Source organism: Convolutriloba macropyga, chromosome 5, assembly GCF_964194025.1.
Source record: "Convolutriloba macropyga chromosome 5, txConMacr16.3, whole genome shotgun sequence".
Lineage (NCBI taxonomy): Eukaryota > Metazoa > Xenacoelomorpha > Acoela > Convolutidae > Convolutriloba > Convolutriloba macropyga.
Window position 1 is genome coordinate 38793882 of NC_134472.1, and position 27272 is coordinate 38821153.

Below are 27272 nucleotides of genomic sequence, written 5' to 3' on the forward strand. Positions count from 1 at the left end.
TTTTTTAATCGAGGAATTGTTAAAAATGATGACAGTCGATTAGGCAAGATGGTCAGAAAATTTTTCTGTTGTTTCTGTTGTATAAATGGCTAAAATTTGTTTCACTGATTTAGTTGATCCAAAATTGAGGTTCAAATATAAAAAATACATAGTGTTGTTTGCTGTTTCCTAACACATCGGAGAAAATTAGGATTTGTTCAAATTTTTCTTCTTGGAAGAAATTTGACCAATTGCATTCATCCTCGTCAGATGATATTATCGCTTTCCAGTTTACGCTCGAAAGATTGAGGTGTCCTGTGATAATAGTGGGTTTGTTCTTTTTCGATCTAATCTTGATCAATCCAAAAATTTCAGATGTTTTCCTTTGTTCCATTTTCGGGGGCTCCCTCTCGGAAGGTTGCATGCGCAAGCTAAGTTTTATCTGCCTCTGAACAAGTGAGCGAATCTTGTTTCTTATTCATGCGCTCTAAATTGTTGACCTTTTCGATTTGATGTTAATCTCTACTTTTCTTTGTTGTTGATACAATTTGATATTGCTATATTTCGGCATGAGGCAGGGATAGTGATTGAAGATTTAAAAGTTGAACTGAAAGTTTGTTTTCTTTAAAACGGTCGTCAGGTTTAAGGATGCTGAAGCCACCCTCGAATATCCGCAGCAGAGAATTTTCCGGTAGTCTTTTGTTAGTGGGATTCGGTAATAGCTCACCGTTAATTCATTATCACAATCTCCGGACTTCAAAAATAGAGGTCAAACAAGTTAAGAAGATTCATTTTTGCTTGACTTGAAGTTCCCGATTTTAATTCATTTTGAGTTGAAACAACATTATTGGACTATCGGTAGTTTTGGGTGCCTAATTATAGATTAGCTGATTGATTAAGATTTATAAGAGTGGTTAGGTCTGATGTTAGGTTTGGTGTACAATGAATGAATTTAATCCTCGGTTTGGTCGGTACACAATATCAGTTCTATCATCGTGGTAAATCAACCAAGTCAACAAAGATAGGTCAGTTTCGTTGATTTGGCCCGAAGCCCGAGCTTTGTCTAATCAAAGGTCTATTTACTTTTCTGACACCTATCAACCTAGTGTCAGCCATAAATCAGGTAATAAATCAAGTTTTAAACTAAATCTTTAACCTTGAAACCCAAGGTTTTTAGTGCATCTTTTTTATATACGTCTGACTCTCACTATTAGAGACTACAGCAGTGACTTGCATACATTGTTATCGGTAGTACTGGGAGCTTTTTCAGAAAGATGTTCTATGGTAATTACGTGGCACTTGGCATGATGGTAACCGAAATCAGGATCATGTTTTTCAACGGGTCAGAAAGTTTTTCTTGGTAAGCAAGATAGCCCATAGCGCTACCATTGTGAGCGTACCACTTCCGCGTAGAAAAAGGAGCTAGACAAAGCGCAAAAACAGCGTCCTTTTGCACTTTAGCTAGCTATGACTATCGGCAGTACTGAATTCAGGTATCGGTAGTAACCCAAATCAGGATCATGTTTTTCAACGGATCAAAAATTTTTCTGTTAGCAAGAGACCCGACAGCGTTACCATTGCCCGCGTTCCGCTACCGCGTATAAGGTGCTAGATAAAGTGCAAAAGAACAGCGTTCTTTTGCACTTTATCTAGCTCCTTTTTATCGCCTAATTAGAGACTTCAGCACTGACTTCCATTACATGACTATCGGTTATACTGGAGAATTGTAAAATCCTAGTTTTTGCTTTCTTGTTTTTGATACCACGTTTCTCTTCATTGAATAGAGAACTTTGTTTACTTAAGACTCAGCTGCAATTGAGAATGCCAGCTCATATCTTCAGTCATCAGGACTCCTAGGCCACTGGACGCAGATGATTCCGGTACTTGATTCTGAATTGCGAATAGGTGAAGTTCTCTGAATACAACCTTTGCGTTTGTTTTCCGCCAGTATCATTATGGTTCGAAAAGCCCATTAATCAATTGAGTACATGCGCTCAGTTCTAGTTGAACTCCGCAGTGTCTTCTATCTGTTAGAATGTTCTTCAGGTCGTCGGTGAAAATGTACGGATCACTAAACTGCGGTACTTCCGGAAGGTCCTTTATGAATATTTTCAGATGCCAATAACCGGGTTTTCTGATGCCAATAACCTCTGTATTTTTTTCAGAAAAATGCCTTGCCTTTTGCTTAAGCTCCGCAAACTTCTGCTCTTTGTAGAATCTGATGTCAGATTGATGAAATTTCCAAATGGCCACAGCTGAATATTTTGAGGGCAGCGTTTAAGTTGTCATATTTTTGCTAACATCTATCACTGACCGCAGTCAACTATGGGTGCGGGGGAGTTTCTATCTGTCGCTGCATTTATTTCCCTTTTCTGGGCAACTTTGTTTAGTTTCAATCTCGTGCTCAAACGATCTAAAAGTCTTGGTCGTTTATATGAAAGAACGTTGGCAACATTCGGTATAACTGTAGCTTTGGGCCATATCAAGGTGTTCTCAACAAAATTTAACAGAGTGCTTGTTCGAGCATCAAGCTGCTCCCCAATGTGGCAGCGGAAATGGTTTTGTATGGGAGCGCTTTTTGGTCTGTTGGCGATGTTTCTGTCAGTTGTTGTTTTGTCCCTCGCATTATGGCAAACGTTACTAGGACTGGCAACTACTGCAAAGCCAAATAAAAACTCAAACAGCAGCACCCAATTGAATCAAGGGAGCCAGCAACTTACAATGTTAATTCCCGGACTCAACGTTCCAAGTTCTCAGGTTGGATTTCCCAAGTATTTTGACAATCAGCAGTTTAAATATGAATGGTATATCTTATCTTTGTTTAGATTGTCTATATGGTGCTGGCACTCCTATTTAGTGCAATATTTCACGAAGCTGGCCATGCCCTGTGTGCAATTGGTGAAGGGGTGAGAATGAATGGATTTGGATTTTTCCTCATGATTGTGTATCCTGGAGCATTTGTCGACCTCGACACAGAATCGCTCCTCAGCAGGCATCCACTGCAGCAATTAAGGATTTATTGTGCAGGAGTGAGTAAGTTCTTTTCCCCCTCACTAATACTTTCAAAACATTAAATTTTTAGCTGCCGAGAATTTTTTTTACTAATCTAAGTGAATTGAAAAATTTTATAACTATAACAAAACGTTTGGTTCAACATTTAGCGTTTTAAGAATCATTATAAGCATACAAATACTTTGGTCCTTATACTTTTTGGAGAAATAAATTATTGGAGAAATAGTATTTGTCTATCTACTGAAAAATGTTAACATAGTTTGACCATTTCGCTATTTAATTTTTAAACTTAATTTTCCATAGCTCTGGAACGAAGTTTTTTTGGTCTGTGCTTTTCTGATTCAAGCCGATCACATTTCTACCTAGTTACTTGCTCTTTTTTAAGAATTGGGGATTACTGGCCCTTTTAATTTTTGTATGTTTGTAATAAGCAGACAAGGGTGCTTTGCTTCTTATAACAAAGTCATTTTTTGGAATAGTTGAGTTTGAGTATTTTCTTAGGTATGCTTTTCTGTTTTGGTTTTGACTTGTGGTTGGCTCTCCAATTTTTTTAGGAGTTTCATTTTTTAGAACGTATTTCGAATCTTACAACAATTGCAATGTGGAATTCGCATCATTTTGCATTTTTGTTTTAATTTAGTGAGCGGTTACTACATTTAGATTGCCAGATTTTTCGGGAAAAAACGACAGTTATAAAATTTCCTTGCATCTCACATTGCCCAAGAAGTTGGAAAATGATTTTTTTTGGGATATTAGATTTTTTTCTGCTAGATCTATGAAAAATACCGATATCATTTTATTTTACAGGTTGTTTTCTGGCTCGCTAATGGATCGGCAGTGTCGTTCGTCAATTTTTTCAGCAACTGGAATTGATTTTGTTGATATTCTTATCGTTTCCTAAATGTTTAAACATTTGAACTAGCTTTTGAAGTATTTTAGCAGAATTTTGTTGCTGAAAGTGGTCCTTCATGCTGATCACTTTCTTACCTGATTACTTGCTTTTTTTCAATCGGAAATTGGTGGCGTTTTTTAATATTTTATATATGTAATAAGTTTGACGAAATTATCGTAAACGTATCTTTTTATGGATAGTTTTTGCTTGACCGTTTTGTTTGACCAATACGTCGGAGTTCAGGAGTTCGAACCGCTCCTTTGCTCGGAATTTTTTTGCAACCATAAAAAATTATCTAAGCTATAGTACTTCGAGAGCAATTTGAGCAACTTTAGTCCAATGTGTTCTCTGATCCCAATTTCTATTGGCAAGTGGTCCCACATTCTCGAGAATTTTCTTATTACTGTTCAGTCATTACATTTAAACTGCCTCAATTTTCGGGAAAAAACTTAGACACGTATGATATTTTCTTCAATCTCAATTCATCAAGATTTTGAAAGACGCCTTTTCGGTCATTTGATTTCTATCTTTATAATGCATCACTAAGTCAAATCTAATTGTCCCAAATTATTTGTCTTTTTAATCTCTCTAAAATGATGAAGCTGTCAACGATCACCGAAATTGAAATGTGACAAGAGTAAATTGTACCTTTCTTGATTTTAACGGTATTAAATTTCTGACTAAGTAAGTTGATCCAATAGCATTCGCCCCTTTTTGTCAGCATTCTGCTTAGCTGTCTGTCAATGTTCATTTTTAAAATCATTTAGCGGAGATGACGACAACTAACATTTGGTTTCTGTTATAACTCAGCAGCAATGAAAATTTTAAATGTGCGATTCATAATTTTGTGCAGCTTTAATTTTATCTCTGTTCAATATTGAAATTTTCTGTTCCGTATATTTATCAGTTTTTTCTGAAAAATATCGTTTGTTTTTAATTGCTCTTGAACGAAGTTCATAGCAATTATTTTAAACGCGTTTTGATGCAAATTTTTCGCTTGACCGTTTTGCGCTTTTCTTCTAGAACATTCCTTGACTTCTCAAGTGACTCTTTCACGCTTTTGTTCTTCAGTTATGAGTGATCTCTATTGCTCTCACTCCGAAGTAAAGCTTGTTGCTAATACAAAACCGGTTGCAGCTTAGCGAATTAAGCGCATGATAGCTGAGTGGGCAGTGCATCTGGCTAGGGAGCGGGAGGTCAGTGATTCAAATCCTGGGGGGGGGGGGGTCAAATGTTTCAACACCCCACCCGCCTTTCGTTCGAGAGCAATTCTTCCGACCTTAGTCGGTTTATTTTTATAGAAGGCCCTGGACAGTTTTGGTGTGGGTTCATGTTATCTCTGAATTGTAATACACCCCACCCGTCTTTTGTTCGAAAGCAATTTTTCCGACATTAGTCGGTTTATGTCTGTAGAAGGCCCTTGACAGTTTTGGTGTGGGTTCATGTTATCTCTGACTTGTAAAATACTTCGTTTTGCATATCTCCAAGAAATCGTTTATTTATAGTAAAAAAAATTAGGGACTCAAGGACTTTTCCTTGAGAAACTTTTTAGTTAATAATCACCCAATATGAATAAATGGTTCCTTTTTTAACTCTGCTTTCTTTTAGATAGAAATGTTTCTAGCGTAGAGTAAAGCGTGTAAAGTTTCCTCTATGAAGCCCATTGATTGAATGTTGTGCGAGAAAGTTTTTGTGAGAAATAAAGTTGAACGCTTTTGCCAGGCCTAAAAATACTGATAACAGTTTCATTTTGCTCTACCACCTTAATTATTGACTCTGTATTTGAAATGGCTGTGTCATTCGACGAATTTTTTTCATAATTCCTAATTTCTTGTTTGTGAATTATCTCGTTTTTTAAACGTTCGAATTTTTGGAGTAGAAGCCTCTCAATTATTTCATCTAGATATTGTCACAGAATTTGGTGTTTTGTTTTCTGATTCAATCGGATCACCTTTCTGCCTGGCTATTTGCTCTTTTTGCAATTAATGGCTTTTGTTTTATTTATCTGATTAGTAGGCATTGGCTTTTTTGCTTCCGGATAATAAAGTCGATTTTTCGTTAACTCTTGTGTAATTTCTTAAGTATTGTTTTGTTTTTTTTTTTAAATTTGGACTTGTGGTTGGCAATCCAATTTTTGTAGGAGTTACATTTTTCATACGTTTTTGAAGAAATAACATTTGCAACGCTGAATTTGCACCTATTTATTTTCTCTCCCGGCCCCAATGGTTGATGCAGTTCTTATTTTTAATTACTGTTAGTTTACTACATTTAGACCGCCAGATATATTGGAGAAAATCTCGACTGTTGTCAAATTTTCTGGCATCTCGTGTTTCCAAGATTTTGAAATACGCCCTTTTCGGATATTAGTCTTCTTTCCTTATAATGCATTAATAAGTCAAGTTTTAATATCCGTGTTTATTTGTCTATTTTTTCTCTCTGAAATAATGGAGCTGGCAAAGATTACGGAAAAATCAGTGAAATTGAAATTTGGCATGACTAGTGATTTAAAATATTCAATTCTTTGATTTTGACGGTATTACGTGTCCTACCAGTTGAATAACTTCTTGCTAAGTAAATAAGTTTTTCTGACTTCGCTACTTAGAAATTCCTTAATATGCGATTGATTATTTTGCAAAAGACTTCAACTTTGGTTTTTTTGAAAAATTGATGTTGCTTTTTGATTTAAGACCGTGGTCGGTTTTTGTGTGATATAAGGCATGTGTTTTTCCTTTGTATCAATAATTTTAATACACTAAAATAAATTAAGTACTCAAGTACTTTCCTTGAGGAACTTGTTTGTTGTCTGTCATTAGGTATAAATGGCTCCGTTTCAACGCTTTGCTTTCTTGTGGAAAAGTTTCTAGCATAGATTTGGATCCCCTACCATGTCAAGAGTTTGAATTTTCTCCGATAGCTTTTGCGAATTTGGGTTGAAAGCTTTTGATAGTTTTACGGTATATGGAGTTTTGTTCTCTGAGCTTGTTTATTGACTCTGTGCCAGTGTCATTCGACAATTTCTTTTTTGAGCAATCTGAAATGAATTTTGTTGATTATCTCGTGTTTTCAAAATTTTCGAAAATTTGGTGTAGAATCCCTTCGCAAGTTATTTTAGTTATTTTAGCAAGTTATTGGCACCAAATTTGGTATGTGCTTTTCTGATTCAAGCCGATAACATTTCTACCTATTTACTTGCTCTTTATAAAGAATTGGGGATTACTGGCCCTTTTAATTTTTGTATGTTTGTAATAAGCAGACATGGGCGCTTTGCTTCCTTATAACAAAGTCATTTTTTGGAATAGTTGAGTTTGAGTATTTTCTTAGGTATGCTTTTCTGTTTTTGTTTTGACTTGTGGTTGGGTCTCCAATTTTTGTAGGAGTTTCATTTTTTAGAACGTATTTTGAATCTTATAACAATTGCAATGTGGAATTCGCATCATTTTGCATTTTTGTTTTAATTTAGTGAGCGGTTACTACATTTAGATTGCCAGATTTTTCGGGAAAAAACGACAGTTATGAAATTTCCTTGCATCTCACATTGCCCAAGATGTTGGAAAATATATTTTTTTGGGATATTAGATTCTTTTCTGCTAGATCTATGAAAAATACCGATATCTTCATTTTATTTTACTGGTTGTTTTCTGACTCGTTAATGGATCGGCAGTGTCGTTCGTCTATTTTTTCAGCAACTGGAATTGATTTTGTTGATATTCTTATCGTTTCCTAAATGTTTAAACATTTGAACTAGCTTTTGAAGTATTTCAGCAGAATTTTGTTGCTGAAAGTGGTCCTTCATGCTGATCACTTTCTTACCTGATCACTTGCTTTTTTTCAATCGGAAATTGGTGGCGTTTTTCAATATTTTATATATGTAATAAGTTTGACGAAATTATCGTAAACGTATCTTTTTATGGATAGTTTTTGCTTGACCGTTTTGTTTGACCAATACGTCGAGAGTTCAGGAGTTCGAACCGCTCCTTTGCTCGGAATTCCTTTACTATGGATTCTCCATTACTTGCTTTTTTTCAATCGGAAATTAATGGCGTTTTTTGTATATTATAAATGAAATAAGCAGACGTGCTTTTTTCTCTAGATAATAAAGTTGCTTTTTCGTTAATAATCTTGAGTTATTTCTTAAGTATGATTTTGTTTTTGTAATTTGGACTTGTTGGATTTCCATTTTTGGTAGGAGTTACATTTTCTGTACGTTATTGAAATCTAATAGAATTTGCAATGTTAAATTTGCATCCATTTTTTGTTACATCTGGCTCCAATGGTTGATGCATTTCTTATTTTTAATTACTGATTGTTTACTACATTTAGACTGCCAGATTTTTTTTGGAAAAAATCTGGACAGGTGTCAAATTTTCTGGCATCTCGTGTTTCCAAAGATTTTGAAATACGCTTTTTCCGATATTAATCTTCTTCCTTTATGATGCATTATTAAGTCAAATTTCAATATCCGAGTTTATTTCTCTATGTTTTCTCTCCGAAATAATGGCGCTGGCAAAGATTACGGAAAAATCAGTGAAATTGAAATTTGGCAGGACCATTGATTTAAAATATTCAATTCTTGTTTTTGACGGTATTGTCTGTCCTACCAATCAAATAACTTCTTGCTAAGTAAATAAGTTTTTTCAACTTCGCTACATTGAAATTCCTGAATGTGCGATTGATTATTTGCGAAACTTCAACTTTGGTTTTTGTCTCTGTTCTTTAAGTTTTGCGTCCAATTGATTTTTCAAAAAAATGCTGTTGCATTTTGGTTTAAGACCCTGGTCGGTTTCTGTGTAATATAGTAAACGTGTCGTTTCCCAAATAGAAATTTTCGTTTTTCCATTATATTAAGAATTTTAGTTTATTAAGTTAAATTAGATATTCAAGTACTTTTACTTGAGGAACTTCATTTTTTGTTTTCTGCCAATCTGAATAAATAGTTCCTTTTCAACGCTTTGATTTCTAGTAGATAGAAAAGATTCTAGCATAGATTTGGATCCCATACCATGTCCGTAGTTTGGATTTTGTGCGAAACCTTTTGAGAATTTGGGTTGAAAGCTTTTGCTGGACCTACGGAATACGGAATTTCGTTCTACTAGCTTGTTAATTGATTCTGTTATAAAAACGCCAGTTTCATTCGACAATTTCTTTTTTGAGCAATGTGAATTGAATTTTGTTGATTATCTTGTGTGTTCAAAATTTTTGAAAAGTTGCTGTAGAATCCTTTGTTAATTTAGCAACAGTTATTGTCACTAAATTTGGTCTGTGCTTTTCTGATTCAAGCCGATCACATTTCTACCTAGTTACTTGCTCTTTTTTGAAATTTGGAGATTGCTGGCCCCTTTTAATTTTTTGTATGTTTGTAATAAGCAGACATGGGGCCCTTTGCTTCCAGATAACAAAGTCAGTTTTTGTAATTGTTGAGCTTGAGTAATTTCTTAGGTATGCTTTTGTGTTTTGGTTTTGACTTGTGTTTAGCTCTTTATTTTTGTAGGAGGCACATTTTTTAAAGCGTTTTTGAAGTCTGATAACATTTGCAATGTGGAATTTGCATCATTTTGCATTTTTGTTTTTAATTACTGAGCGGTTACTACAATTAGACTGTCAGATTTTTCGGGAAAAATGACAGTTATGAAATTTCCTGGCATCTCACAGGTTTTTGTTTTCTGCTAGATCTATGAAAATAGCGATAACAGCTTCATTATGTTCTACCAGGTTGTTTTCTGGCTCGTTAGTGAATCGGTAGTGTCATTCGACATATTTTTTCAGAAACCGTAAATGATTTTTTGTTGATGTTCTTTTCGTTTCCTTAATGTTCAATCATTTGAAGTATTTTTTGAAATATTTTAGCAAGCTTTTGTTTGCTGAAAGTGGTCATTCATGTTGATCACTTTCTTACCAGATTACTTGCTTTTTTCAATTGGGGATTGGTGGCGTTTTTTCATGTAATAAGCAGACATCTGCTTTTTGTTTCCACTTAATAAAACTGTTTTCCGATGATAAGCAGTAGTAATTTTTTTGGCACGCATTTGTTTTTTGATTTGGACTTGTCGTTGGCTCCCCATTTTTGTAGAAGTTATGTTTTCAGTACCTTTTTGAAAATCCTTTTAGAGTTGCATCCATTTTTTTTATTAGATTTGGCGCCCATCCGCTGATGCATTTTTTTAAAGTTCAGCTCTTGAAAAATTTTGTGTCTCTGTAAAAGGAATTATGCGGTATTTGTTACCTTATCAATTGCGAAAGCTCAAAAATACTTCTGAAAATTGATCACTTTCAATCATTTGTTACAGTAACTAGATTTTACAAAAGCGGTTTTTTTTCTGGTTAAGCAGTGACCAATGAGAGTTTCTTGATTTCCGTTTGTCCAGGTTGCTTTGTAACGCATTGTTGGAAGCCATCTGTTCGAAAATGTTTGGTTTTTCGAAATTGATAAAAATTAATTTAATTTCTCCGAACAATGTCTGGCAATGAATGTGGTCCCGAGGTTTATGTCATGTCATTTCGTTTTTGTTCAATGGTTGTTGTTATTCAACCCAATATGATTCCAGGTTTTCTTATTTTTTGAATATTTGTTGTGAAAGTATTTTGTACCCATTTTTTAAACCTCATGACATTTGTGTCAACATTGACCTACTTTGATGAATGAAATGTCTATTGTTTCATAACTTTAAACGTATATCTTCTTCATTGTTTTTCCTCTTTTTCTGTAAATATCGGGCATGTTCAACTCTTTTTTTGCTTGAAAAATTGTTGCTGTGAAAAATAACTCTTGTTTGCTTTTTAAGTTCCTTTTTATTAATTGCTCTCAAACGAAGTTTGTAGCAATTATGTTAGACCTGTGTTTTTATGCGATTTTTCGCTTGACGGATTTTTCGTTTGACCAATTTGGCATTTTGTCCTCAGAACTGGGATGAACAGTAGCGCTCAGGAAAGCATTAAGTGGCCGAGCAGCTCTAGAGCCTCACGCCTCACTAGTCCCTAAGTATGCGATTCACCAAAACAGTTTTGTGGAGACAATTTCAAGGTGTTAAGGTTGGTTCTTAGTCTTAAAAGTTTGACCCCCTCTGTCACCGCCCGCTCTCGCACCCTCAAACACACTTCTACCCTCCTCCAACTTGGCGTTTTGGATCCCTCTCTGGTCCAGCTCTCCCACAACCCTACCCCCATCACTCCGCTTTCTTCACTCTCCCCATCATTCCAATTCCCATCTGATGCAGCCCTAAGCGCCATCGGTTATGATTCGTATTTACGAATTAGGTACGAAGTTTCCAGGGTACGAATGGGTCCTGGATTTTGTTGGACATCACCGCATAATATAATGCGATGCATTGTTTTTAGATTGATATAATTTGATTTATAGGCTTTGTTTGAAAAAATCAGAGAACTGGAAATGAGGTCTGAGAAACGATATTTAAGATCTAAAGACACCCAAACGCATATTCTGTATGACTCTTCCTGTTCCAATTATCAATGAGTTTATCATTTTTAATTGCTCTCAAACGAAGTTTGTAGCAATTATATTAGTCCTGTTGGTCTTTTTTTATGCGATTTTTCGCTTGACCAATTTTTCGTCTGACGCTTTTGACTTTTCGTCCTCAAAAACGGGATAAACAGGTAGCGCCCAGCGGGCATTAAGTGCTCTTAGAGCCTTTCAGCTCTGTTTCAGCTGAAACTGTTTTGGAGACATATACTTATGGTGTGAAGGGCGGTTCTTAGAGGTTGAAGACCCCCACTGTTGACCCCCCATTGCAGGGGCCATGAAGCTTTCTAGGCTTGGAATTGGTTTACTGGATGGTTTCTGAAAACAATGAAATGGTTCTGAAGATACTACTATAACAAATTTTACCAACATTTTTCTCCAATAATTCCGCCATTATTAGGCAATAATCCCTTTTGAGGCTTGTGCGTTTTAATTGATAAGTTCTAGCCTTCTGGAAAAACTCTTCAAGAGTTTTAGCAATGATTATTTTTTGTTTAATTTTTAGTTTCTCAGACTTCAGTTCTTTTTGACTGGCATTTTCCGATAAATCTGCTGGTCAGATACAGTTTTAAGCTTTCAATTCAATTCTTTGGATTGTATTTCATGACTTGTCTTGCTATGTTATATTTTTAAATTCGCTTTACCTTATGATCACGCTTTTCGTTTTATATCAGTCACGATTTTCACGCTTGCCTTCTTACTTAGCTAACTCACTGTTTCAACTGAATGGATTTTTTGAATTTTTCAGGCCTTGGATTACGCAATGTTGTAAATACGGTCAAAGTCAAAAGAAGCCGGGTAAACCGATAAAGCCCGGTCTCTAAGTCTTAGTGCGTTAGGTTATCAAAGGTCATTAGAGCGATTGCTCGCTGACATTATTATTAAGCTTAATTGCTTTCAGTTTAGAAGCTGAATTAAGTACAGTTGTAGAATCTGAAACTGCAGGCCGAAGTAGAACTTTTTGAAAGCTAGGAAAAGTCGGTCAGTTTTTATCTATTCTGTTTTTCGTTTTCTGTTTCAATCCCGATGTGCATCAACAGCGGCTACTTTCCGGCAATTTGCCGGCTATGATTTTCTTTGCATTTCTTGTGCTCCTGGATGTTTTTTTCAGTGCTCAATTGTTTCGTTGTCATTTGTAGAACATAAACTGACATATCCGACAATTTGTCGAAGATTCTTCCTACCATTCGTTTTCATTTCTGCGACTTCTGCTGCTATGTGGATGACTTTGTTTGACTCGTCATTTGTACCCTTTTGATTCAACTTTTTTGGTCAATTATGCAATGAAATTTTGATTCACCCCACTCAAAGTATTTTTTGCATTCAGTTGATGTGTGAAATTGAATGCATTCACCAAATGCATTATACGCGAAGTGTTAGTGTGCATAAATCGGGCTCCAAACCTGTGTACTCTGACACCTCTAAATATAAATTGCAAAAGGTGCTAAGCGAGCTATGTTTCATAAAACATACACATCAAATCTAAACCTTGATAGATGCTGTCAATATATCGTTTTCAATTGCTCTCAAACGAGTTTGTAGCATTTATATTAGTCTTGCTGTCTTTTTGTTATATGGTGTGAAGGGCGGTTCTTAGAGGTTGAAGACACCCCACTGTCCCCCCCCACCCTTTTGCCCCATCCCCCCACCGAGTTGTTTCCCCCACCCCAGTGTGTCCCCCCAATCAACCCCCCGTGCCCCCCCCCCCCCCCGTGGCTAGCTACTGACGAACAACCGCTTGCTAAAAATTCAAATTTCTACTATTTTGCAGTTTCTTTCAAGCTTTTTGAAAATTTTTGACATTTTTTTTCGATTTTTTATCAACCGGTTTTAATAATAGGTTACTGCATAGTTTTAAGTGATCATTGAATAGTTTCAACATTTTAAAATCACGAAATTTAGCATTTTTTGACAAAAACGTGAATTTTTTTTTGATCTTATGACATTTTTTTTTCGTTATTCAGAAAATTTTTGTCTTTTGGTTCTTTCAGCCTCCCGAGCAAAGAAACCTCCTCTAGAGTTTGCAAATAAGTTACTGTAAACTTTCTAGTTTAAATGGAATGTCTTGCAAGATTTTAACATCACGAATTTTGGCATATTTTTGACAATTTTTGCCGTTTTTCAATTTTTGACATGTATAGTCATTATTCAGGTTTTTTGAGCCTCAAGGGCCAGAAAACTTCCATTATGGTTTCATAATAAGTTACTGGCACAAGATTTAGCATTTTTTGTTGCTGGGAGTTACTGGAAAATATCACAAGTTTTTTTTTTATAAAACTTGCAATTTTTTGAAATTATTGACACTTATAGGTTTCTCTGGCCTCAGGAGCCACGGAACTTCCTCATGGCTTTGATAATATGTTACTGCTTAGTTTTTAGATTTAATGGAATGTTCTTCAAGATTTTAATATAACGAATTTAAGCAATTTTTTAAAAAGTATTTGCAATTGTTTCATGTTTTGATTTTTTTCCGGTAGCAGAGGCCCTGGGACCTCCTCCAAGGTTTGATAATAAGCTGCTGCGTAGTTTCTAGAGTTAATGGGATGGTGATCAACTTTTTTAATGACTCCAGTTTATGTAATTTTCGGATAAAATTTAAAATTTTGGGAAATTTTTGTTCCAAGTGTATGGATCTTTATGAGCCTGTGGAACTATTTCAGACTTAAAACAGGGATACTGGATAGTCTCTTGAGACAATGGGATGGTTTATAATATCAATTTTTTATTTGATTTGTTTACTAACAAGGCTAGAAAATTAAAGGTGCTGAGTCGAATCAAGCTAAAGCGCGCCTCACTAAACTGGCTAGCTATTGACGAAGCCAACCGCTCGCTGGTCGTTTGAGAGCAATTCTCCAGACGTTAGTCGGTTATGTTATTGCTTTTAACTCGTCTCCCTGACAAATGGTTTCCTACATCAATAGTCGGATATCCCACACTTGAAACATAATTTTATACAGTGAAAACCATTTTTTGAGTTTAACTTTAGTTTGGATGAATGCCATGTATGCGAAAATCTGCTCTATCCAAATTCTACTCCAATACTTAAGTATCGATCTTTAGGAATTCTGTTTGTAATCCATCTTTATGATTGTTTATGACTTTAACAAAGATTAGGGCAAAATTTTCCTTCGCAACAATTGCGGCGAATTTTCGAGTGAGGTGATGCTAATTGAATGCTTTCCTAAAATAATTTGCGAAGTAATTGATAAACTTTCGTGGGATCTATTTTTGTCGATCCCCTGGCTTAGTGTGTCTATAATGTAACTATTACGTATAATAGTGCACCGTCTATTCTTGCATTGTGACGTGCAATCTCACATCATTTGTAAGTAGGGGCATAAAAACGGGGGGGGGCAAAGCAGAATAGATCCCTTTTGATAAACCGAAAAGCGGATTGAGAAAGTTTTGAACTTGTTGATTTACTATTCGAGAGGCTTAGTAGCTGCCAAACGTTTTTTATTAATAGCTGCAAAGTGATATCTGAGGCTATTATTGGCTTTCTCTTGGTTTTTTTACAATTCAAAGACTGTTAATTGTAGTGGGGCGCTGTCTTTTTTAAGATCTGTTCACACATTTTTTGATTTTTAAAGTCAAATGGAAGTAGTGATTTTGGTCACACCGAAACAGGAAGTGGAGCGAAAAAGCAAGTGGTTTTGTGGCGTAAAATTTTTCCGCTCCAATTTCAAAGAAGAGTGAGAAAACGGTGTTTAAACAAAAATTCGTTTTCTTGCGAGGTTTTTTTTATTCACATGCGGCGTTTGACATTGATGTCTACTGTTTTTCGATTTTTTGATCGGATTTTTCTTATCAATGGATTTTCAACCCATTTATAGTCCATTCTAAGTCTTCTAATTGTTAAGTCAATGAAAATTCTTTGAATTGTAGCTCAGGAGTTGTCCTGCTGTTTTTTCGTCAACAGGATTTTTGTTAACATATGACGTCACAATCACCACATTCAATCTGCTTTTTGTTCATTCGTTCATGCAAATTCAACTGAATTGCGTGCAAGACGTCATTTTTCATCTTAGTGGAGTGTTTTTCATTCGTGTCACGAAATTTGGTCACACGTGACTTAAGTCACTCTCAAAAATGACTTCCTCACTCTGAAATTGACTTTTTTTTCACTTTAAGAGATAAATTCAAATGAGCGTGTGTCACTCAACTGAAGGGTATTTAAGGGCAGCTAATAGAATCAGCACTAAGTTAAATGTGTTCTTAAAATACAACAGCGCAGCATTTTAAAGTTTCTTTTTTGGTCTGTTTTTTTACCAGTCTGATTTTTTTAGCAGATCTACGAAGCTATTGCGGCTATTTTCTGGTAATCTGCCAGCTATGTTTAAAAAATTGTAAAATCGAGACAGTGAAACGTTTAGATTAATTGGGAATGTGTGAAACTTATAAAAGATTATATACAAAACCATATAGAGATGCCTTCTAATAGCATTTGGTTGATCTACATTGATACTATTTTAGGTTTGGCATAATTTTGTTATCCTGGCATTCAGCTATCTACTGATGACAAATTTGCCCCTGATTGTGTCGCCATTCTATCTTAGTGGTCACGGGGTAGTGGTCTCCAGCATCGACCCAGGGTCTCCCCTATACAATCCTGCAACATTCCCAGTTGGTACCGTACTAACAGAGATCAACAGATGTCCAGTCTACGACACGCAATCATTTGCTTCATGTATTCACACTGTCTACACCGAACAACCCAATGGATTTTGTGTCGATGCTTCTAATTTACAAGAGCTGAAAAGGTAACGAGCCCAGTCTTTACCAAAGCCAATTTAGCTAATGTTGATCTAACGTTCTAATGCTTTTCAAGCCTTATCAAAGGGGATCCGGGTGTTTCAAAAGAAAAATCGATTGGTCAAAATTTGTCCGTTGGGACAGTAGATTGAAAGACTGAAAACAGTGGGTTTATTTCATAAACAGCAAAGACGAGTACAGAATTAAGAAAACAAGAAGCGTAGAAGAAAATGCTCGATCGTGATAAATTTTTGATCTGAAAAAGTTATATCAAGTCCCACAGGCCACTTAGGCGTGAGCTAATGATCTAGTCTCATAGCTCGTCTGTGATACCGCATGATCAGAGAATTGAAAGTCCTAGAAGAACGTTTTATGCTAAACCGTTATATTTTCAGTTACTTAATTCTTTACAACTTCAAGACTGTCTAAAGCAAAGAACTTAACAAATATTCTGTTTAATATCCTGTTCACTTTTGAAAGTATATTGATCAGCAATTATTCTAAGGTTTTCACAAGCCTGTATATTTGACTCTCTTAATATGTAATTTGTCAGTGTAAAAACGCTAAGGATGTTTACATTGTAAACTCTTCCTATAATTTTTTGCCCTGTACAAACCGGCACGCGCAAGCTTGAATTAATTACTGAATATATGTTTATTAATAGCCGCGTCAGCAATTCCAGGTGGCTAATATAGCGCTCCTTATTTGTTTTACAATTCAAAGAATTTGAATTGTATTGGCGCCCTGTGTTTTTTACAATTCAGAGAATTTCAATTGTATTGGGGCGCTGTCTTTTTTAAGATCTGTTCACACATTTTCACTATTTTTTAAGTCAAATTGGAGTAGTGATTTTGGTCACGCCGAAACAGGAAGTGAAGCGAAAAAGCGAGTGGTTTTGCGGCGTGAAAATTTTTCGCTCTAATTTTAAAGTAGTGAAAAAAGAGTGTTTAAACAAAAATTCGTTTTCTCACCAGTGATTTTTCGTTCACATGCGGCAATTTCACTTTGATTTGTACTGTTTTTTTCAATTTTTTGGATCGGATTTTTTCTAAATGGTTTTTCCAATCCATTCATAGTTAATTCTAGGCCTAGTTTTTTGTTTGAACCAAATTTCCATTTCTCGCTAGTGGTTTTTTGTTCACATGCGGCACTTTGACATTGATTTTCTTTGAAATTCTTTGGATTGTACGATTGTTCTTTGAATTGAATGTCCTGCTATGTTTTTACAATTCTCAGAATTTGAATTGTATTGGTGCGCTGTTTTATTTTTTGAATGTGTTCACACATTTTTCATTGAATTTGATCTTTCAAAACTGGATAAACAGGTAAAGCCCAGCGGGCATTAAGTTGCATTAGAGGCCCAAAGTGAGCTTTAGTAGTCCTTCAAGTGCTTATAGTGGGGCAGCTGCTGGGATGGCCTTAATTTAAGGTTAAAAGTTCATTTTTAGAAGTTTTGGGGCTCAAAATGGTGCAATTTTTCATGTTTTTTGTCAAGGCTTTTTGAGAGACAAAATTGCTTGTTATGACCATTTTATGAGCTATATGTTTTGGTACAACAAACTCAAACACCCAAAATGATACTAGTTTTTGCATTTTTTACTGAAAAGTTTTTAGTTGTCATGGAATAGGTTTCAACTTTTGAATATTACAAATTTTAACGATTTTTTTTTGACAAAATTCGCTTTTTCAGGTTTTTGAAATTTTTCGTTATTTTTCAGTTTTACAGGTTCAGGTACCAGGCAATTTTATTTTTTGAGGTTTGTTAATAGGGCACTGCATAGTTTCTAGTAGCAATGGAATGGTTTTTAACATTTTAATGTTTCGAATTTTAGCTTTTTTTGATAAAATCGGCAATATTTTAAGGTTTCCGAAAATTTTTGTCAGTTTTTAGTATTCGTCCATTCTCAAGTGCGAGAAAACATTTTCTACGTTCTAACAGAAAGTTACTGCATGGTTTTTAGTTTCAATCTATTTGTTTTCAACAAATTAACCTTTCGACTTTTAGAAGTTTTTTGATAAATTTTGCAATTTTTTTCAAGTTTTTTCAAATTTTTTTTATTTTTTTCTTGCCTCTGTGGCCAGGTAACTTCATCCAGGTATGATAGTATGTTATTAAATAGTTGATAGGTGGCAATTGAATCGCTTTCAACTTTTTATCCGAACGAATTTATATTTTTTGAAGTTTTAAATTTTTAAATTATTGTCTATCGATCTATGAGCCAATGAGGTTTTTAAAGTTTGGAATTGGGTCACTGGATAGCCTCTGGAGACACAGAAATGATTCTGAAGATATTTTTATCACAATTTTCAGCAACATTTCCTTATAATTTGCAATTGATTTCTTTTAAATTTTTTGGTCATTTTCGAGTTAATCGATCTTCAAGAGCCAATGAAGATTTTTCAGGTCTTGCTGACATAATACTGGACCGATTTCAGAAACAAAAATTGGTTTTTAACGTGATTTTGAAATAGGTATTTTTAAAGGGAAAAAATTTTGTCTTAGGTTTAAAAGCTTCAAGAGTTTTAGCAATAAGTCTATTTTTGTTTATGTTTGATTCTTTTAGTTTCTCAATTTTGAGATGATTTTGTTTGTTCTGGCTGGAATTGGTCAATAGATCTGCTGGTCAGTTAGAGTACGTCTGAGTTTTTCTTTTAATTCTTTGAATTGTATTTCATGACTTGTCCTGCTATGTTTTTTACTTCGTCTAACAGATTTTTGTTTGTCTCACCCTGACTTTCATGACTTTGATGACTTTTCATGACTTTAAATTTTATGACAATGTGCTAGTTAAAGATAATAGTGTGCATCTAAGCATTGCCAAACGTATTTTCCCTAATTCTTGAGTATTAGAGTCTTGAGTTTATGGTTTCGAGTATTATTTTGAAAAAGCTCCCTTTGGGCTTTTTCCTTATAGAGCGTTATGTGTCCCATAAAAATGACAGACCGGATCTAACCCAAAAAGTCTAGTGGTCTTTTAAAGGACCACCTGTTTTAAGAATCTTATATAAATTTTAAAAAGAATGCAGATCTTAGATAAGCTGTCAGCCCCGCACCGATTGTCCTTCCTACACTACGCTCAGCTTTATAGATACGAGCACGGAATAGGTGATAAAAGAAAACAGTTTACATTCATAGCCTGAAATTTTTTTGCGTTAAACATTTCTTAAACATGAAGAAATAATTGTTTTCTCGTGAAGATATACCTCAACAATAGGTATATAAGAGAAATTGACTAGCTTTATTTTTGATTGGGTGTCCTTTTTAATGCTTTCAATCTTCTCTATGGCCACCAATAATTTGAGGTCAGATTAGAGTGGTTGTTCGATCAGAGCTGGCCATGGCTAGAAGGATGAAAAATCGAGTGTTTTATAGTCGCGTATTGTAGCTAAAATAAAATGACAATTTTTGGAAAATTTTGATTCTATTCAAGAGCAGTTTATGTTGCTTACTTGTGTCAATTTTACTTATTTTCAATCGCTTTTTGATTTTGCAATGAATTATTTTGGTAACATTGTTGTAAAATTTAGCGTTTCCATGAACATTGATCAGACTCGTTCAGAGAAATTTTATGCGTTGAGTCTTGTTGCCCTCTTTGGTGTGAGTCCTTTAATTTCGTGTTTATTAAAGTTAGTTTCTTAGTCTAACGCAGAAAAAAATTTCAACAGATTTTGACAAATGTGATATATCTGATTTGACTCTTCTAACTAATTGTGTCCACTAGCTTTACAATGGCAGGCTAGAAAATTTGGGTTAAAAAATGCGAATGTTGGTCCCAATTTTCCGAAATTAGAACTTTTTTTCGACAATTGATTTCCTTTAGTTAAGAATTTGGTTCAAAAAGTTGGTTAAGCTGCACTGAAAGGGTATCTTTTGTTTCAATGTTTCCTACTGTGAAATAAAGTCAAGTTGAAGTTATTAATTGATCTCCATCGAAGTTTGTTGTAATTATATTAGTCCTGTCGGTCTTTTTTATGCGATTTTTTGCTTGACCGATTTTTCATCTGACCCATTTGACTTTTCGTCCTCAAAAACGGAATATACGGGCAGAGACCAGCGAGCATTAAGTTTTAAGTTCTCTTAGAGCCTTTCAGCTCACTAGTGTACAAGTATGTGATTCACAGAAACTGTTTTGGAGATATACTTTTGGTGTGAAGGGTGCTTCTTAGAAGTTGACCGCCAACCACAACAACCCCCCCCCCCACACACACACACACGCACGCACACATCAGCCGCCTCTCACTGCCCCCTCCCCCATAATCCGCGCCCCCTCCCACCGTTGCCCCCCCCCCCCCCCCCCCCCTCGGTGCATCTCCCGCTGCGCTCAATTCACGTCCCTTCCATTAAGCTAAAGCTAGCCTCACTAACGAGGCTTTTTTTGTTCACATGCGGTATTTTAACATTGATTTTTTGTTTTTTTTTCTTTTTTTATCTGATTTTTTAAATGGTTTTTTCAATTCACTCATAGTCCATTTTAGGTCTAGTTTTTCTGTTTAGTCAATGAAAATTTTTTGAATTGTACGTCAGGACTTGTCCTGCTATGTTTTTTTATTTCGTCGTCATGATTTTTGTTACGACCATATGACGTCACAGCCACTTTTTGTTCATTCGTTCATGCAATTTCAACTGAATTGCATGTGTGACGTCATTTTTCGCTCTTAGTTTAGCGAGTTTTTTGTTCATGGGCGTGGTTAAATTTTTGGTCACACTTGACTTACCTCACTCTCAAAAATGACTTCCTCACATTGAAATTGACTTTTATTTACTTTAATTCAAAGAGATAAGGTCAAATGGGTGTGTGTCACTCTAAATGAAGGTTATTTGAGATCAGCTAATAGAGGCAGCAATAAGTTATAAAGATTTTTAATCAAAATATAACAGATCAGCCTTCAATGAAAAGACGAATTTTTTTGGTTTGTCTTTTTTTTTCACTGTTTTTCTTAGACTGCCGATCTACGAATCTATTGCGGCTATTTTCTGGCAATCTGCCAGCTATGTTTTATATTATTGCCATCTAAATTGAAATGCTTTATTTTGACTATGGATTTTTAATAGTCTTTTTTGTAGGATATCAAGCATCCAAAAAGTAAATAGATTAGATTTTGGCTGAAAATTTTTACTTTAAACAAGAGAATGTTTGGAATGGCTCAATGATAGTGCAAAAAAGATATCTATCGTAAATTGGCAGTTGTTTTGGCGTTTTGTTCGGATCTTATTTTTTGGCATCAGTTAGATATCAAAATAAATTCATTTTAGACATTGTTAAAAACGAACTGGGGAACAGGGCGTTTTTTCAGCGGGAATTGAACTGAAAATAAAAAGTTTTCTTGTAAGCTCCGTTTTCTATCTCGACTTTTTAAGTTTCCAGTCCTAATAAAGAGCCTCAGCTGTTGGTGAGCAGGTAATGGAAGACAGCTTTATCGGGAAATATCTGAAAAAAGTCCCGTTGAAATTGAGTTTTTCGACTAGGTGACTTTCTCTTATTTTTGACCCTGTTTTTCGACATGTTTTTTAATCATTATATTGTACTCTTATAAAGTAGTCCAATGGTTTGTTTGTTTTAAATCAATATTTTTGCTAGAGATTTAGTTGACTTTTCGTCCTCAAAAACGGAATATACGGGCAGAGACCAGCGAGCTTTAAGTTTTAAGTTCTCTTAGAGCCTTTCAGCTCACTAGTCTCCAAGTATGTGATTCACAGAAACTATTTTGGAGATATACTTATGGTGTGAAGGGTGCTTCTTAGAAGTTGACCCCCAACCACAACCCCCCCCCCCCCCACACACACACGCACACATCAGCCGCCTCTCACTGCCCCCTCCCCCATAATATGCGCCACCGTTGCCCCCCCCCGCGGTGCATCTCCCGCTGCGCTCAATTCACGTCCCTTCCATTAAGCTAAAGCTAGCCTCACTAACGAGGAAGCCAACCGCTCACTCGTCGTTTGAGAGCAATGTGCACGACTTTAGTCGGTTATGTTCATTTAGTTCTGGGCCTCAATCAGTTGGTTCATTTTACTGTGCGAAGAATTTACTTCAGACTAATTTCCCAAATATATGGTTACTATTTGTTAAAAGTGCCATAAAAATGATATATGGCAGTGTACATCTAATGGTAGAAATGGCAATTGTATATTGTCCACACTTTTATGAAAATGAGACTTCGTTTTCACAAACCTTTTTCTGTACTTTCTAGCCGTTAGAGTTTTTAAATATGAAGTGATTAATAGCCGCACAGCGATAGCTGGGGCTATTATTGGCCTTCTCTTGGTTTTTACAATTAAAGAATTTGAATTGTATTGGGGCGCTGTCTTTTTTTTTTAAGATCTGTTCACACATTTTCATAATTTTTGAAGTCAAATTGGAGTAGTGATTTTGGTCACGCCGAAACAGGAAATGGAGCGAAAAAGCGAGTGGTTTTGTGGCGTGAAATTTTTTCGCTCCAATTTTAAAGTAGAGTGCGAAAATGGTATTTGAACAAAAATTCGGTTTCTCGATAGTGGTTTTTTGTTCACATGCGGCAATTTCACTCTGATTTTTACTGTTTTTTTGATTTTTTGGATCGGATTTTTTTCTAAATGGTTTTCACAATCCACTCACAGCTCATTCTAAGCCTAGTTTTTTGTCTGAATTAAATTTTCATTTCTCGCTAGTGGTTTTTTTGTTCACATGCGGTATTTTAACATTGATTTTTTGTTTTTTTTTCCTTTTTTTATCTGATTTTTTAAATGGTTTTTTCAATTCACTCATAGTCCATTTTAGGTCTAGTTTTTCTGTTTAGTCAATGAAAATTTTTTGAATTGTACGTCAGGACTTGTCCTGCTATGTTTTTTTATTTCGTCGTCATGATTTTTGTTACGACCCTATGACGTCACAGCCACTTTTTGTTCATTCGTTCATGCGATTTCAACTGAATTGCATGTGTGACGTCATTTTTCGCTCTTAGTTTAGCGAGTTTTTTTGTTCATGGGCGTGATTAAATTTTTGGTCACACTTGACTTACCTCACTCTCAAAAATGACTTCCTCACATTGAAATTGACTTTTATTTACTTTAATTCAAAGAGATAAGGTCAAATGGGTTTGTGTCACTCTAAATGAAGGTTATTTGAGATCAGCTAATAGAGGCAGCAATAAGTTATAAAGATTTTTAATCAAAATATAACAGATCAGCCTTCAATGAAAAGACGAATTTTTTTGGTTTGTCTTTTTTTTCACTGTTTTTCTTAGACTGCCGATCTACGAATCTATTGCGGCTATTTTCTGGCAATCTGCCAGCTATGTTTTATATTACTGCCATCTAAATTGAAATGCTTTATTTTGACTATGGATTTTTAGTAGTCTTTTTTGTAGGATATCAAGCATCCAAAAAGTAAATAGATTAGATTTTGGCTGAAAATTTTTACTTTAAACAAGAGAATGTTTGGAATGGCTCAATGATAGTGCAAAAAAGATATCTATCGTAAATTGGCAGTTGTTTTGGCGTTTTGTTCGGATCTTATTTTTTGGCATCAGTTAGATATCAAAATAAATTCATTTTAGACATTGTTAAAAACGAACTGGGGAACAGGGCGTTTTTTCAGCGGGAATTGAACTGAAAATAAAAAGTTTTCTTGTAAGCTCCGTTTTCTATCTCGACGTCTTAAGTTTCCAGTCCTAATAAAGAGCCTCAGCTGTTGGTGAGCAGGTAATGGAAGACAGCTTTATCGGGAAATATCTGAAAAAAGTCCCGTTGAAATTGAGTTTTTCGACTAGGTGACTTTCTCTTATTTTTTGACCTTGTTTTTCTACATGTTTTTAAATCATTATATTGTACTCTTTTAAAGTAGTCTATTGGTTTGTTTGTTTTAAATCAATATTTTTGCTAGAGATTTAGTTGAAAATCAAAACAATTTTTTAATTCAGGCTTTTTTTTCATAATTTTTTTCTGTCTCTCGAAGTTTGAAGCAATTATTGTAAACGTGTTGCTTTTTACGACTCGAAGATGAGTATTGGTATTTTACAGGTTTTTACGACTCGAAGAGGAGTATTGTTTTTCTACAGTTTTTATTAGCTGAAGCAAGTTTGTTCATGACTTCAATTTTTACGTCTTTCTAGAATGTTGACTTCTTTCTATTCAACCGTTTACTTCCGTTTTGAACTTTGACTTTGTTTTTGTTTTCAGAAATAGGACTTTAACAGTAGCTTAGTTTAGTAAAAGGAGCTGCTAGTAGTATTCAAGGTGAAGAGGTCATTTTGAGGTCCCTCCTTATCCAAACTACAGACCCCCAACTACCTACCTTCCCTTATCCCACTACATACCTACCCCCTCCTCCCCTACCTAACTCCTCCCCCCATCCACACCTACGTACTCCCCCATCCTCTGAACTACCTACCCCCGCAAACAACCCCCACCCTCAAACTAAAAAGGCATCTGCTTTTTCAAAACACGATAGTTGATAATATCTCCACACCCCTCCCTCCCCATCAGACCCCCGGTCCAACCCCTCCCCCTCCTCCCCCCACGTGGCTGCTGACGAGCAAGTTTTCAGCCTTAGGTGTCGGGAAATCTCCTCTAGAGTTTTATAATAGGTTGTTACTGCATAGTTTCTAGTGGTAACGGAACGTTTTCAATAACATCACGAATTTGAGAATTTCTTTTTAACAAAACATGCAATCTTTTTCAATATTTTTGACGATTATTTTTTCATTTTCGCGTCTTTGCAGACGCAGTGGCCAGAAAACGTCTTGGGGGTTTGATAACAAGTTACTGGAAAATTTCTATTTGCCATGGGTAGCTTTCAATTTTTTAATAGGACAAATTTTTGCAATTTTTTTGATAACACTTGCATTTTTTCAATTTTTTTGAAAATTTTTGTTTGTAGGTCTCTGGCCTCAAGAGACGAGAAACCTCCTTTAGGGCTTGACATTAGGTTACTGTCATAGTTTTCAGATGTAATGTAATATCTTTCAAGATTTTATTACGATTTATAGCATTTTTTTTCAATTTTTTCAACTTGCAAGTTTTTTCAATTTTTTTTGACAATTCTAGTCATTATTCAAGTTTTTTGAGCCTCGGGGGTCACAAACCTCCCTTAGAGTTCGATAATAAGTTACTGGAACTTTTTGTTGGCCATGAATTAATTTTCAACTTTTATTATAACAAATTTTAGTTTTTTATGCAAAAGTTTTTTGTCATTTTTAGGTTTCGCTAGCCTGAAGAACCACATAACCTCCTCTATGGTTTGATTATAGGTTACTGCATAGCTTCTAGATGTAATGTAGTGTTTTTCAAGATTTTAATATCAGCGATTTTTAAAAAATATTTGCAATTTTTTCAGGATTTTTTGAGTCTTTTTGAATTTTTTATCGTTTTTTCCAGCACCAGGGGCCTCAGAGGACATCCGCCAAGCTATGATAATAAGCTTTTGCATAGTTTGTAGAGTTAATGGAATGGCTATCATTATTTTAAGGACTCGAGTTTTTTGAAATTTTTTTATAAAATTTAATTTTCAAATTTTTTGTTAAAATTTGCGATTGTTTTCAAAGTTTTTGAATATTTTTGTCCTTTTCTGAGTTTAACGATCATTACTGGCCAACGAAGCTTTTCAAGTCTTGCGGATGGGTTATTTGACATAACTCCAGAGACAGAAAATAGTTCTGAACTTTTTCACTCCGAAATCTGGAAGCTTTTCGTTTAAGTTTTGCGATTTTTTGCAAATTTTTAAAATATCAGTTTTTTATTTGATTTATATACTAACAAGGCTGGAACGAATCAAGCTAAAGCTAGACTCACTAAACCGTGGCTAGCTCCTGACGAAACCAACCGCTCGCCGGTCGTTTGAGAGCAATTCGCCCGACGTTAGTCGGTTATGTTTATTTTCTCGTTGTTATTTCCGATATAGGTAGAACACCGGCTCTTTCTCTTGGATATTTGTGATTTACAGATTATATTGCACGACTCTTCTACTCTTTATATATTGTTTATCTTTTGACGGGTTTTATAGTTTTGCGAACATTTTGAACTTTTACTTCTGTTTTCATTTTTTGGACTTACCTACCAACCTACCTACCAACCCCCCCCCCCCCGCCACCAACTAACTACCCGCTCCTCCCCCTACTCGCTACATTTTCGATCGAACGTTTTTGTTTAAGTACTCAATTTTGATTGTTGTTGATCGAAATACGTAATCGATATTAGTGCGCAGTGCTGTCGCAATAATTGGAATTTGTGAAAATTTAATGTGTGTTTTCAGCTCTTTCGAAGTTGACCCATTTACTCTGAAACCTAATAAGGAAGAAAAGGAAGAAGTTGGAAGTTCCCACCTAGTAGTTGAGTGTTGTTCGGCCGAGAGCAGGGGCGACTTATGCTTTCGATATAATACGCCGTCTTGGGCAACAGGAAACGATGATGGTCACCTCTCTGCGGCAGAGCGTCTCCTTTTCTCGCCACCTCCTCGTCCTAATTATAGGTGCATCAATGCTCGAAAATTGGTCGACAATTTTGAATGCCAAGATAACAGGTAACGTAGTAGTCATCAATAAAGATTCAAGAGGTAGTTCGATCTCTAGTGCAGCAAACCATTAGATGATGAAATAAAAACGAATAAACTTTTAAAAATGGAGAAAAGGAAGGGATGAGACAGATTGAAAACGCAGGAAAAATGTTAAGGAAAGTAATTTTAAGACTGGACAAGTTTGATGTGGCGATAAAATTGATTACTGATCTTTCATACACTCAAGATTTCCTACATTAAGAAAATATTCGTTTGCAGAAAATTTCCGTTTTTTCGTTGGGCTGGCGAACGAATTTTGACCGGCTAATTAAAGGCTTAAACTTTCTATTTAGGGATTGTTATCTCTTCTACGGAGAAAGTTCTCGGTGTCTGTTTGTGTCACAGGCCAATCAGTCCCGATTGCTGCGTGTATCACACACAAATAAATACTCCGAACCGCGCCCAGAAAGCACCACGAATGGGATGAAATCACTTGATCATGAAAGAGAAATATGGCAGGAGCAGGACTCAGAAATTGATGTTCGTTCTAAGACAGAAAGTGGCCAGCTGTTGCTATACATAGGCGACATGTACATCTTTTCGTATGCATTATCAGTGGCTAACTTTGTGCCAATATTTCCCTGGTTTCCTCAAGCTTTCCCAGACATCACACTCAACATGCTCAGGTGTGTTG

At 35.4% G+C, this 27272-nt stretch overlaps 1 protein-coding gene across 1 annotated transcript in view; it reads left to right on the plus strand.

Annotated features, from left to right (window-relative positions):
- The first annotated feature begins 2065 nt into the window (after window positions 1–2065).
- Window positions 2066–27272, plus strand: part of LOC142339386 (membrane-bound transcription factor site-2 protease-like) — a 44399-nt gene continuing 19192 nt past the window's right edge. Inside the window, exons 1-5 of the mRNA XM_075389396.1 lie at window positions 2066–2736; window positions 2805–3008; window positions 15831–16117; window positions 26339–26605; window positions 26932–27264. Of these exons, the coding sequence (XP_075245511.1) occupies window positions 2305–2736; window positions 2805–3008; window positions 15831–16117; window positions 26339–26605; window positions 26932–27264 (1523 nt within the window). The 5' untranslated portion in view covers window positions 2066–2304. The remainder of the gene's footprint in view (window positions 2737–2804; window positions 3009–15830; window positions 16118–26338; window positions 26606–26931; window positions 27265–27272) is intronic.